The sequence below is a fragment of the Alligator sinensis genome, unplaced genomic scaffold (genome assembly GCF_000455745.1).
Source record: "Alligator sinensis unplaced genomic scaffold, ASM45574v1 scaffold546_1, whole genome shotgun sequence".
In the NCBI taxonomy this organism is placed as follows: Eukaryota; Metazoa; Chordata; order Crocodylia; family Alligatoridae; genus Alligator; species Alligator sinensis.
Window position 1 is genome coordinate 998,281 of NW_005842061.1, and position 13,406 is coordinate 1,011,686.

Consider the following 13,406-nt stretch of genomic DNA (forward strand, 5'->3'; position numbering starts at 1 on the left):
TAAGTGGATTTTGGCTGTTTTCACTGTTGTTCTTTAGCACATCTCTCAGCAGCAAGCAAAACAAAAGCTTATTGCACTGTAATAGCCTTTCATTTCTCTCTCCTGGAAGAAATCTTCCCCAGCTGGCAACAAAGCCCTGGCCATCAGCCACTTGGAAGGGTTGTTATCATGTGATCTATACCCACATGATCAGTGTAGCTTCCCAGCAGGGAGGATGGACTGTAGTAGGCCCCCTCTGAGAGGTGCTTTGAGTCTAAAAAGGTTGAGAACCACTGCTCTAGAAAGTTTCTTAGCATGTAAGCTCCATGTTACAGGCCAGATATATAAATATGGGCTCTTGTGCTTTCAGTTTCTGTATAGCGTAATGCTGGCCTTAAAAAACATGGTTGGAATCTGGATGTTACTCACCACTTTTAAGCAGTTTTCACATAGGTAAGAGCTGGGTTTCAGCAGCTTGTCGGTGTAGCAACTGACAGTTGCCAACCTCTGATCTGTGGGACATTTGCACATTGTGGTGCAAAATGGTGCAAAACATCTAAACCCAAAGGGATGAAAGGAGAATTAGAACCTGTGGGCCTGGTCTCCAATTCATGTAAATCATTATAGTTCTAGTAAAGTTCAAGGAGCTCTGCCAGGGTACACCACCTGGCCATCTAGGCCAGAGATGTGAACTCCTGACCCTTTCCTTATGGCCTGTTTTCAGCCAGACATCACATGTCATTTCAAGACTAAATGTGGTAGTTTCAATTTTGGTGCATCTGTTGACTCTAAAAATGATGTGTGTTTGGCCAAAACAAGCATAGCCAAGCCACCACTGAAGCTTGCCCCAACTGTCAGAGTGCCAGCTGCTTTCCCCACTGGACTGTAAGTGTCATGCTCATGTCTAAAATTTACACAAGATGAGGTTTATATCTGCAGTGAGATGATAGAGGTCTTAGAGCCAATAGCCAGGGACAGCTGAGGTAAATAACCTTTTGTCTATTCATTTTTGGAAAGGTAAATGTTTTTCCCACTGATAAGCAAATCTGAATCATGATAGAAGCCTTTGTCTTTCACCTCTGAGATCTGACCTCTCTAGTGGCTACGCAGGGCCGGCTCAGAGCACTGAGATGCACTAGCAAAGCTGTGGGGGGAAACTTGTGCATTTACCTCCCTGTAATGTCCTGATTTCACCAGCCCCACACCTCCTTTCAAAAGCACCTTGCTCACATTAAAATGTTAAGAGGAAAGAGGAAGACTTAATAATTATTTTTTTTTCTGTTTCCTATTCTGCTTCCCTGCAACAGAAGGTAAGAGCATTTGTTTTCTAATTCTGGGTGTGCTTCTCTTCCCTCCTGCCTGCCTGCCTTTGATAGTCTCAGCATAAATATCTGTGCAGACCTTTTCTGGTCCTGCATAGGGGGCAGCCCCGGAAAATCACAGCACAGTTACACAGTGCCTGGGGAACACTGTGCATCTACTACTCCTGTTAACAGGTTGTAGCATACACTCCCCGGCCCCTGCCCAACTCTACCAGCTGTGGCTAAGTCAAGGAGAGGCTGACACATACTTGGCCCTTTCATCTCTGCTTCTTTCAGGCTTTTAGTACTGCTGTTGGCACTAAGCACTAGTCCCTGTGCCTTGGAGGTTCAAGGACTGAGATCTGTTCTGTCCCTGCTCAGAGGTAGAGGTGGCAGAGGCTCCCTGGACCTTCTCTCTCACCTTTACACCTTTGAGCAGCCCTAGCTTTGCCATCTGATTTGTGAGTGCTGAGCCAGGCACCCTTTATATTCTCTTATGGTAATTTTTTAAAATTAAATATATTTGAGGGTATACGTGAGGCAGGTCCTGGGCTGGCATAACTTAGTGTCATGCCATTCAAGGCATAGCAGCTCTGAAGATTTCCACCTACTGAAAATCTGGCCTCTTTGTAGCCATCCAGGTAGTGATGTTACTCCAGAACCTGGGAGTCTGAGAAGCCATCTTCCATATGCCAGACTTTACTTGGTGCAGTGGCATTCAGTCCAAGTGGCAGAGGGTTGGGTGCCCCGAGTTGGGAATTTGCCTCAGCAGTTGCAGACTTTACTCTTGAGGCTTTCTCCTCTCCTGGCTATGACTTTTTTTAGCCACAACAATAATGGAATCACCCATGTTCATGCAAAATAAACCTCTCAGGCTTCCTCCAGGACATTATCACATTGACAAAGACTGCACCTGGGCAATGTGAGCACTTGTAAATAGAACCTCAAGAACAAAGATGCTCTTCCTTTCTTTCTCTCCTATTATATGCAAGGTATAAGCTTTAAATTTGCTATCTGATGACAACATTTCCTATAGCTAAAGAGGCAACTTGGACACTTGTCTCCTAATAAGCTAGGAACTGCAGCTGAGCTGCACCTGCATCTACCACCATGCTCACCTGCTGTTGCTGCTGTGGTTGCCACTACTTAATTCTGCATCAATAAATATGAAAACACAATCACAGAGGGACATGATTCATGGAGCCTTGTGCTCTGGGCCTCTGCCTAACCACCCTTCCTTTCTCCTTGCATTACTTTGTATCTGACAAGATTGCACTTTAGTACAGTTTAGCATTGAACTCAGGCACTGGACCTACCTGACAACACAACTGTGGGTCCATTCAGTGAGCCCGGATTGTCACCCTTCCTAACTGAGATGAAATGTATTCATCACCCCAGAAAAACCTCTGCAAAGATTTGTGTAAGTTTAGTTATACAAGTATAACTCTCTATAGGAATATAGGGCATTTTTAAACCTGCTGTGGGGGAGAGGCGGGGCACTTTAATTGCAGCAGCTCTAAGAGCCACTCTAATTAAAGCACCTGCAGCATCTTGTGTATTCGGCATCCTACGCTTCAAAATGTCAGCATGGGCACTTTAACTAAAGCTTGTTTGACAAACTTTAACGTACCCCCGCTGCCATTTTGAAGTGCAGGGATGCTGAATACATGAGACATGGAAGCTGCTGGAGCGCGCTAATTAGCATGGTGCAGCAGACTTGATTAATCAGTCACAAGCTGAATTTTCAGGAAGCTGAGCAGAGATGGGTCCCCTGGCAGGGATGGGTCTATTGCAAGGGCAGCAACCTATGACCTGTGGGCTGGATCCAGCCTGCAAAGGGATTTTGTGTGGCCTGCCAAGCACATTGTGCAAGATGGCACCATCTAGTGGCCCCTTCTGTCACTTGCCACCTCTGGTGCACTGCCCCCTTCAGCGGCCATCTCTAGCCTGAGGAGGACCAAGCTATGTTAATTTGGCTCACTGTTACAGTAAAGTTACCAACCTCAGGTCTATAGTATATCTAGCTAGACATTATTAACAATGAGAGCTCTGAGTAGAAAGAACCCCTTCCACTGAGAGGATAAAAGCCATACTCACATTAGTCTTCATTCCTCCATTTGTCTGTCTTGCATACACACATGTGCATGCACTATTACAAGGGAAGTGAGACCTATATATTAAGATGGATGGAGTTTCAGCTCTCAAGACTTGGAAAGAACTAGGTTCTTGCAGTAACCTAGAGCCTGAAAGCTAAGTGCAGTTATATGGGAAGGGAAAGCTGGAATGCCAGCTGATGATCATTAAGGCATGTTTCATATATCCCAGGTTCACTCCAGTAGCCAGTCCCTCCCATTCCATCTAGGAAGGTGATTGTACAGAACTTTCAATATAACCTTCATTAATCTCGTGACTACCATTCAACAGGTAACAATCACTGTCCTGGATGAGAATGACAACAGCCCGCAGTTTGACATCACCTCGGACTCAGCCGTGAGCGTACCAGAGGACTGTGCAGTTGGGAAGCGGATTGCATTAGTCTTAGCCAGAGACCCAGATGCTGGAAGCAATGGGCAGGTACCAAAAATTCTGCAACTTCATACAGTATTGGGGCTCTCAGAAAGGTGGGTGAAGCAGATGAAATGTAGGGGACAGATTCTGCTTCTCCACGTTTCTTAGGGAATATTTTCTTTCCCATCATCAGAACGTGTGAGCTATTGATGTGAACATATGACTGCTAGCCAGGGACTCTGAGCACAGCCAACTTCAGGAAGTGAGGCAGAGGAGTCAGATCCTAATTTTTGCCTCAGAGTGTCTGCTTCTTGTGCATCATGCCCATATATCCTGAGAACAAAACCCTTTCCTGATGATTCTGAAAAAAACCATTAATATTTGTTAGGCCAGATATATCTAGCACCTCCTCAGTGAATGCTTTTCCAATCCCTCACCTTGCTAGCATCTCTAAACTTAGTGTAATGAATTCTGACTCTTACAAAGACTATAACCCTTAAGGTTGTCTTGTAGTTTGGAATGGCTAATGCCAAATGTAACAGGTAGGGGTAAAGCTGGTTTGCAGCTGTAAAAGGCGATGGAGGAAGAATAACAAATTAATTCTCTTTGGTGCTAGAAAAGCTGTGACAACCGCCATGTGAGACAATGGGTCTGAAAATGAGAAAAACAGATGTTGGTGTCCCACCCTCACAGTGGACATCAGGGAAGTTATATTAAGATTGAAACAGGAAGCTCTCTCCATTTTGTTATTTTCTTTCATACAATAGAAGAATTAATCAACTGCTCTGACCTTCTAGAGCAACTTTTCACACAGAATTAATTAGCCTCATCCTGCTCTCTGTTGCAGCAGTGTATGTCCACAATAACCTTATTGAAACCAGGTATGGTTGCTCTGTATTTATGTCCATCTCAGAGGTGATGTGGAAGCCTAGTGAAGTTAGATGATGGAATTGTGAAGTCTTCCATCTGCAAACATCCTTCTGTAGTGTTTGGAAAGCACCTGTCATGCACGAGATAAAACTAATAATAAAGGTGAAATAGTATCCATAGGATCAGGCCCCAATACGAGCAGAATTTGATTCACAATTTGAATTCAGTATCTATGCCTCAATGTCAGCCTCAACCAGGTGTTGGCTACAAATGTCCAACTCGGGATCCTTAAAATTCTAGTTTATTAGGCAGATTGAAACACTGTAATCATAAACCTTGGGGCTGGTCCCCCCCCCCACACACAGTAGCAGGCTACAGAGTCAGGTATACCTATCCTACAAGCGCTGGAGTCTGTCCTTGAGGCTTCTTTCAGCGTGGTGTTATCTTCCAGAAGGGGGTTGCCGGCTGGTCCTTCTGGCTGGACAGGTCTGGTCAAGTTGGAGATCAAGAGGGCGCCACTGAGGGTCACTTTTCACTGCCTTTTATCTGTTCCTGGCAGACATTGGTGGCTCCCCAGTTTTCAGGTTTGCCCAATCCAGGGGTCATTGACCCTCGTGGGACTTCCCCCCCTCGGTGGCTACTGGACGGCATCTGTCAGCCCCAGGGGTCGTCCGCATGAACGTGCAGGTTTGGGAGTCCGTTGATGAATTTAGAATAGGGCTCTGGGAGTGGTCGATCTGGAGATATTCAGCCCAAAAGTTGGTCCCCGGTGTTGATTAACTCAGGCCAGGGCTTCTAGCCCTTGATCAGTGACGTTTAGAGATTTCCTGGTTGTTACATTGTCTTCTGTTGAGTTCTTCCATTGGCTGATGTGCAGCTTCCAGGTGTTAATTGCTGTGTGCTACCTTGTTACATATTCAATCACTGATTCACTTGCTCTTTCAGGGGCCAGCCTGATACAGAGAAGGACAGTTTGATTCCTGCCCTTGTTAACATTGTTACAGTGTATAACTTACTTATGAAACTAAATACATTCAGTTGAAAGATGAAAGGTGAGGAGTATAAAATATAAGCTACAAATGCCATGGCACACAAATAGCTAAAAATACCAAACTACAAGGGGAGATACAAAATGCGCGCACACAAATTTTAAAACACAATTCCTTATCATAAAGTGAAAGAGAGAGGAAGGAAGAAAAGGTAGAAAAAGAGAAACATATCCAAAGAGGGGAGAGCAAATGCAGGCAAGAGGAAAAGGGGGCTTTCTGCTACACAGGTAGACTATCGCTGAAACCCTGGAGCATCTGATTTTACAGAGTAACGATGAGGAAAATGTGGTAGATTAAAAACTTTATCAAACCCAGAGTACTGAGAACTTTCACAACAAAATTGTTGTACCATATCAAAAACGTATTTTGATTAATGTTACGCTTTCTGGTTCTGGTCACAACTAGAAGTACATATGCCAGAACACTCTAAGGGAGGCTGTTTCATTAGAGGATTTTTAGCCAAAGGAGTAGTAGGAGCTAGATTTAGCAAGAATTGAACTCTTTGTTCAAGGAGGTGGGATGACCTAGTGGACACTGGCTTGAAACTCAGGAGACCCAAGTTCAACTCCCAGCTCTGCCAGTTGTTTTCCAGTTGATGCTGGCCAAATCACTTCCCTATTCTATGCCTTAGATATCCAGTCTGTTAGAGGAAGTACTTTGTAAAGCACTGTGATATCTTCTGAGAAGCACTGTATGAGAGCTAGGCATTTTTGTTTTATTTTAATGTAATGACTGTGTTTCTTATCACTTTCCATCCTCATTCCCAAAATTCCATTATGTATCTCCTTTTTTGCAGGTGACTTTTTCTCTGATATCAGGAAATATAGGCCATGTTTTTGAGATCCACACCACCAACAATACCTATGGAGAGGTGTTTGTGGCTAAGCCACTGGACAGAGAACTACTGGATCGCTACACCTTAAGGGTAACTGGGATCTTCTCACCATCATAGCAGCATTCTCTGCAAAATGCGTTGTTCTCTGGGGGCAGGCAAAAAGTCAGGACACAAAAAATGAATGTCCTTCTTGTCTGATGGTGCCGTGAAAAGCTGCATTTAGTGGTTGAAGCTTGATATTACTATACTTTCTCTGACTCTGTGATTCATGTGATACTACAGAAGTACTCTGTGGTTGGTCAGTACAATCTCTAGGAAATTTTCCATACCAAAAATATGTATTTTGTACAAAATACTACACATCTGTGTAAAAAAAAGGCATATAGTATGATGCAGTGCTTTAATTTGCTGTGAAGACTGTATTATAGGATGTTTAAATCATCGCACATTGACTGCTTTTTGTAACATAGTTATTTACAGCCTGCAATTTTTAAAAACTGGATTTCCAGGTAGCAGCACAAAATGGTACTACAGTAGCTATATCAAGACAGGTGTCCCAGAATATCCTTATGCTGTGCTCATCACCTTACTAACTGGGCACCTTCCATGAATTCAGTAGACAAAGACTAATATCAGATACGTGTTTGTTCTCTTATCCACTTCCAAGGTGGCAGCCGCAATACCTCTGATCAGAACTTACTAGATAGACCGTTTTTTTTTTGTTCTGTATTGGTTTTGGTTAATAACAAAAATAGAAAAGGTGACACATTTAAGAACCCAGCAAGTTCATTCTCACAGTAGAAAGTGCTGTATGAGGAGGAACGCTATCACATTTAGTGGGAATCATAGAATTTGCTGGGGTTTTTGTAATGTGTGAAGCAGCCACAAATATTTCATTGTTTGCTTGGCAGTAGAATGAAGAAAGGGATCACCTCTGAAATCACAGTATTTTTAAAATTCAGTTTTATTCCCATCAGTTACTGCCATTATATCTCTTAGATTTGACGGAGGCATTTTCTTTTAATGTAAAAATCAAAATTTTAAGTTTGATTTTCTGGACAGTGCCTATTTTGGAAATGTTTTTCTTTTCGGGCTTTGTATTCTTTTTTTTCTTTTTTTTACCTTGTGGGAAGGGGCCTTGTTTTGTTTTTTTTACCAAGGATTGACCCAAGCAATGAGTTTCTATTCAGGAATAACAACTGTGCTTCACTGTAGATCCAAGCATCTGACAATGGAGTACCACCCCGGAAAAATGATCACATCTTAAGAGTTAATATCTTGGATGTTAATGATAACCCACCAGTTATTGAAAATCTCTTTGGATACAACGTCAGCATTAATGAGGTAAGTACCCAGCAGCCAGCCCTGTGCAGAGGTGATGTGTGTATGTTTACAATCCCTGCTGCATTCCTATAGGCTGGTTCTGTGGGTGTACAGGGGACGGATCTTCTCATTGGGGAATACCCCCAGTGTCAGTGAGATTTCCCCAGTGGCACAGGGCCTGCAATAGAGCTCTGCTCCACTTGCATTCATTGGCATAGATACCAACCAGAGGAGGCAAAGCTCCAGAGTGGTCTCTAATTATTCAGTGGCAGCGTAAGTTAGAGTAGTCTCTAGAGCTGCTCCAGTCCCAAAGACACCCCCCGGATGCAGAAAGGTGACACACAGCCTTTATTTCACTTATCAGGACTATACCACTTGGCTTGGCCATGGCCTGAAATTAAGTTCACAGACTCTGGTCCCCATGAGAGATTTATCTTGTGGCACTGTTGTGCCAAAACGGGACTGTGTTTGTAAATGATTTCTCCCAAAGCCATTGGCAGAGTTTATCTGTTATATTTGGGGAGGCAGGAGCTACCACTGGGTTCTTCCAGCTATGTTTAAATAGGTCAGTAGGGGGCAGCCTTTTTGGCAGGCATGCCATGTATGAGCCCCACATTAGCTCTCCAAATGCCACTATAATTCCCTTCCCCTGCCCAATCTGCTGCCCTGTCCTGTCTGCTGCTGTGCTGCCTCTTCCCTCCCTGATCTGCCACATGTCACACATGCAGGCTGCCCATGTGGTATGAATTAGGGCTGTGCGAAGCTTTGGGTGGTGATTCGACTTGGAGGAGATTCAGCCTGATTAGGTGACCAAATCTCCAAATCGAATCAGGGGACCAATTAAAAGGTCCAAATTAATTTGAATCTTTGGAAAAGATTTGGAGAGCTTTGATGATTCGGGCAGTCCCTGGTGGCTACGGCAGGGAGCTGCAGCCAGACTAGGAGGTGGTAAGTAGGGGCTGGGGGGGGAGGGTTTGAAGCAGTGGGGCGGGGACCATGGGGGGACCCCTGCCAGCCCCCATTCCCCTGCCTGCTCCTTCAGCCCTCCACCCCCCACCCACTCCCCAGTCCCCCACATGGCTGCCCTGCCCACCCTGGTGCTCCCGGTGCTTTGGAAAAAAAACCCCACTCAGTTTTTGAGTGCATGGGGAGCTCTGCATGGGGGGCTCTTCATGAGCCCCCTCTCCCCACTCCCCCATGGCTGCCCCGCCCGACCCAGCTCTGGCCCTTTAGGGAAAAAAAAGAAAACCAAGAAAAGCCCTGGGACTCGCCGCTCCTGCAGTGGCCTTGGGACTTCGGAGGGCTCATGGAAGAGCCCTCCATGTGGTGCAGGGCAGCAGGGATTGCCCCCCTCCCCCCCATAGGAATGGTGAGTCAAGGGGTTTTTCTCGTTTTTTGTTTTTTGTTTTTTTCTTAAAGGGCCGGCGCTGGGGTGGGCAGGGCAGCCATGGGGTGGGGGGGACTGGGGGAGCAGGAGGGACTAGGGGGCTCATGGAGCGCCCCCATGCAGCATGGGACAATGTGGGGCAGTGGGGATTTGGGACAGTGATTCAAATCACCGAATTGAATCACTGTCCCATGAATCGGCTGAATCCGAATCCAAAGTGAATATTAGCCGCTTTGCACAGGCCTAGTATGTATGACACAGGCTGACCACCCCTGAAGAAGATGAGAAGGAAGGGCACAGTGGGAGGTGGAGTACACCATGGCCATGTCCCCACTAATATTCACATCTCTCATCCCAGAGACAATGCACCATCCCCTGACTTCTGTTAATGAAAAGGTAGATATCATTTGCAAAAAAATTCCTGGAGCAAATTTTAAACATGCCCATTAAATACAATATACAACTGATGGGAAAAATAGTAACCTTAATAGAGTGATGAAAATTCCAGGAAATTAAATGTAATTCAAGAGAATGCCCTGCCCAGAACATGAATCAGTTTTAGGAAACAGACCTTGAAAGAAATAGATAATTAAGCAATAAAACATGACCAAGTATGAAAAAGCCAATTTATTTCCTGACAGCTTAAGTCCTGTGTTAGAGTATTTTAATGTGATTATGAAAAATGAATTACAAGTAATAATTTGTGACACTTAGTTGCAAGTGCATGATATATGTGATTTGTAGCTGTGTATTAAACATATCAGTATATTTGAATTTCTATTTTAGTTGCATTTTAATCACTTGATGAGCTGGTCTAAACCCAGTTTTTTGGTTACATAGGAAATGTTGACATTTTGAAATTTCCTACTAAATGGAATCCCTTCATTCCACCTCCCCATCGAGATGTTATCTATTTTATTGGGTTTTTGTGTTTATTTTAATTATTTTCCATTATTTTATGGTATCTCAGTTAGTGATAGTGCTAATATGAAGTACTTTGTACCAAAGTATCAAACTCTTTCATTATAACCAGCAGAAAATACTTTGATCCAAAAAACAAGATAAGTCATTTCCTCCAGTACAAGGTAGCTGCTAGCACTATCAAAATGAAAAAAAAGCCCACAACAAATAGAAGTGAAAATGAAATTTCAGGTACCAAAGAAAAAATCTGCATTTTTCCAAAATTTCACAGAAATAATTTCCCAGCTCATTTTCTTTGGGGAAATGTTGTTGAAATTTACCTTTTTTTTAATTTTATTGATTTTGGACCAAGCTTTTCTGATAAAAGAAAACAAAATACAACAAAAAGAAGTTAAATTAAAAATGTCCAAGTTATCACTAATTATTTTTACATCAGGCCTTGCAAAATCAGCTGCTCAGATTTGCATCTTGTAAGGCCAGAGCTCCACTAGAAAAGTTACCTACTGCCAATAGCATAATTATGGATGGGCTCCTAGGGCATGAATCCCAGCTGGAAAAATTAGAGGGCACAGAGAAACAAAGCTGCCCCTACCAGCCTGGCCTTCCACTGCCCTTGCCATCTCTGCTGCCCAAAACCTTCTTGTTGCACCTTTGCTTGCCTCCTTACCCAAGCAAAGGCTGTTGTGGGTGATACCTTTTATTGGATGATATAATTTCATTGCCTTTCCCAAAATGCGATAAACTGATCTAATACACCACATGCCCTGTTGGTAACTATGTAGATGCAAGTAGACAGAAACTACAGACCAAAGTGAGCTCTCACAGAAAAAAATATAAAGGACAGAGACACACAAATGCCAATAGGAATACATTTTTCACAGAACAAATACTCCCTTTCTGATCTTAATATCCTCTTGCTTAAGGGAAGATTGGAAACAAAAATTCATAAGCTGGCTGGACATTAAGAACCATGAACTGAACACTGATACTGACTTTATGGTATGCTGTATTCTGCCTGATTTCTGAACTTCTTCCTTCACGCTACAAATGATAATTACCCTCTTCCCTTCTGATAGGTTTGCTCTCCCATTAATCAAGATTCTTTCATTCTGTTAATTTTTGGTCTGGTACCCCTGGGAATCTGTTCTCTGATTTTGCAGCCCTACACACTATTTCTAATCATTGCTGTGTCTGCCTATTCTCTCAGACATGACAAAGACTGGTTTGCATTCATAAGGCTGTCCAACTTTTTCCCAAACATGCAGTTAGTCCAATAAAATATATCAGCCACAAAAACCCTTGCCTATGGCATCATTCCTAGACTATCATGGCTCCGTCATTCCAACAGACGAGCTGAACTTCTCATTATATGCCCGTGTGCAAGTGTGATCCAAAACAAAGTACTTTCAGCACTATTTCAGAAAATGAAGGCCATTCTGCATTACAGACAGGATCTTCCTGGGCAGTGGCATATCCTTTAGGCTCTCTGGTGTGATTTTTTAAATGTCTCATGATGTGGAACGAGACAGAGGAATGTCATTGTTAGATGTTATTTGTTAGCTACTGAGTCACAAAAAGAGACAGGAGAATATAGCAATATATAGGGCCTTTCACTACCAGGGCATTGCTTTAACTCTAAGCAGAGCTGGTGCTGGCAGAAGGTTGTTTCTAGCTGACAGATGGGCCAAACTGAAAGGATTTGGCAATCTTAGCTTCCTTCTTAATGGAAAGCTGTCTGCATTAGTAAAAACATAATTCTAGTTAGCAGTCCAATAACTTTCACCTTTGTTGAGGTGTTTCATCTGGAAGCCTGGATTGAACCAGTAATTGAACTAACAGAGAGGATCCTTCAAAGTCAAAACTGATGCTCATTGGCAGAGTGGCCTGAGGTGGTTTGTTCCCTCATCTAGACTGCTTCTACTCTAGTGGCAAAGGGCTTCAGTCTCCAAGACAGTTATTTTGGCACCTAAGGGCATGTGTAGACAACACAGGTATTAATGTAGAGTGCCTGAAAATTTTAAGCATTACTTCTCCTGGAAAAATTGTGAGGGCATTTTCAAATTTCCCACACACTGGCTGCAGCTTCATGTGCAATTAGTGCACATGAATAAACTCCAGAGCCGATTGCTCCAGATTTTTTTTGCTCCTGGGTGGGCCATTTGAACATGTGCTTGGGAGAAATTAACTCCAGAGCACTCAGCTCTGGAGCTTAGTCATTTGCAGCACTTGAAGCCCAGTCAAAGCAGTTCTGGCTGGCAGTGGATCCCAGGGGTCAGCCTGGAGCTGCTCTGACCAAGCTTCGTGTGCTGCAGAGGGGCTGGCAAGGGTATACAGGTGCTTCAACGCAAAGCTAACTAGCAGGCAGCCCCCACACTGAAGCACCCTTGTGCCCCAGCCAGCTGACTCAGTGTCTACACGTTTAAATACAAGTACTACCCTGCTGTGAAGTTCATTACTTTCCTGCACCTTAAGAGAGGCACACATGTAGATGTTGAGACATTTACTGCAGAGCTAATTAGTCAGCTCTGCAATAAACACCTCTTGTAAACAAGCCCACTGACTCTTTGTTTGCTGAGGTTTAACCCAGGGTAGAGTTGAAGACCTGGGTGAACTGGAGATTTATAATGAAATTGTCAGATGCTGATTTTTTCTTTCTTTCTGTTCTCTTCTGTGGATTCGTAGAATGTTGGTGGAGGCACCTCAGTGGTTCAGGTGCAAGCAACTGACAGAGATATTGGGCTCAACAGCGTCCTTTCCTACTACATCACCCAGGGGAATGAAGATCTGACTTTCCGCATGGATCGAATTACTGGCGAGATTGCCACCCGCCCTTCCCCTCCAGACCGGGAGCGACAGGAGTTCTATCGGCTTGTTGTCACTGTGGAGGACGAGGGCAACCCATCCCTTTCAGTGAGTAAAGGAGTGGGATGGGTTCGTGCAACATCATGTAGAAAAGCACTTAGAAGTGATTGGAAAGTACTGTTTGTGAACAAGGTCATCACTGAGTAACAGTCTGTCCCTTGTAATCTGCCACCCCAGTTCCATGTGCGCAGTATGGCTGTTAGTAACATTTCAGTTGTTTAGCATGTCGATATACAGAGAGTCTAAGTGTTCCAGTTCACCCACAATGAAACATATACTAGAACTCAGGCCCGAAGCAAAATGAGGTATTCTTCCCACATCTCCCCACAGCCTTCTGTTTCCTGGATATACGAGTAGAGAAGAAGTAGGGA

At 43.8% G+C, this 13,406-nt stretch overlaps 1 protein-coding gene across 1 annotated transcript in view; it reads left to right on the top strand.

The window, feature by feature from the left end:
- Positions 1-13,406, top strand: part of CDH23 (cadherin related 23) — a 569,738-nt gene that overhangs the window by 460,320 nt on the left and 96,012 nt on the right. Inside the window, exons 34-37 of the mRNA XM_025203550.1 lie at positions 3,705-3,854; positions 6,504-6,632; positions 7,758-7,886; positions 12,856-13,083. Coding sequence (XP_025059335.1) covers positions 3,705-3,854; positions 6,504-6,632; positions 7,758-7,886; positions 12,856-13,083 — 636 coding nt within the window. The remainder of the gene's footprint in view (positions 1-3,704; positions 3,855-6,503; positions 6,633-7,757; positions 7,887-12,855; positions 13,084-13,406) is intronic.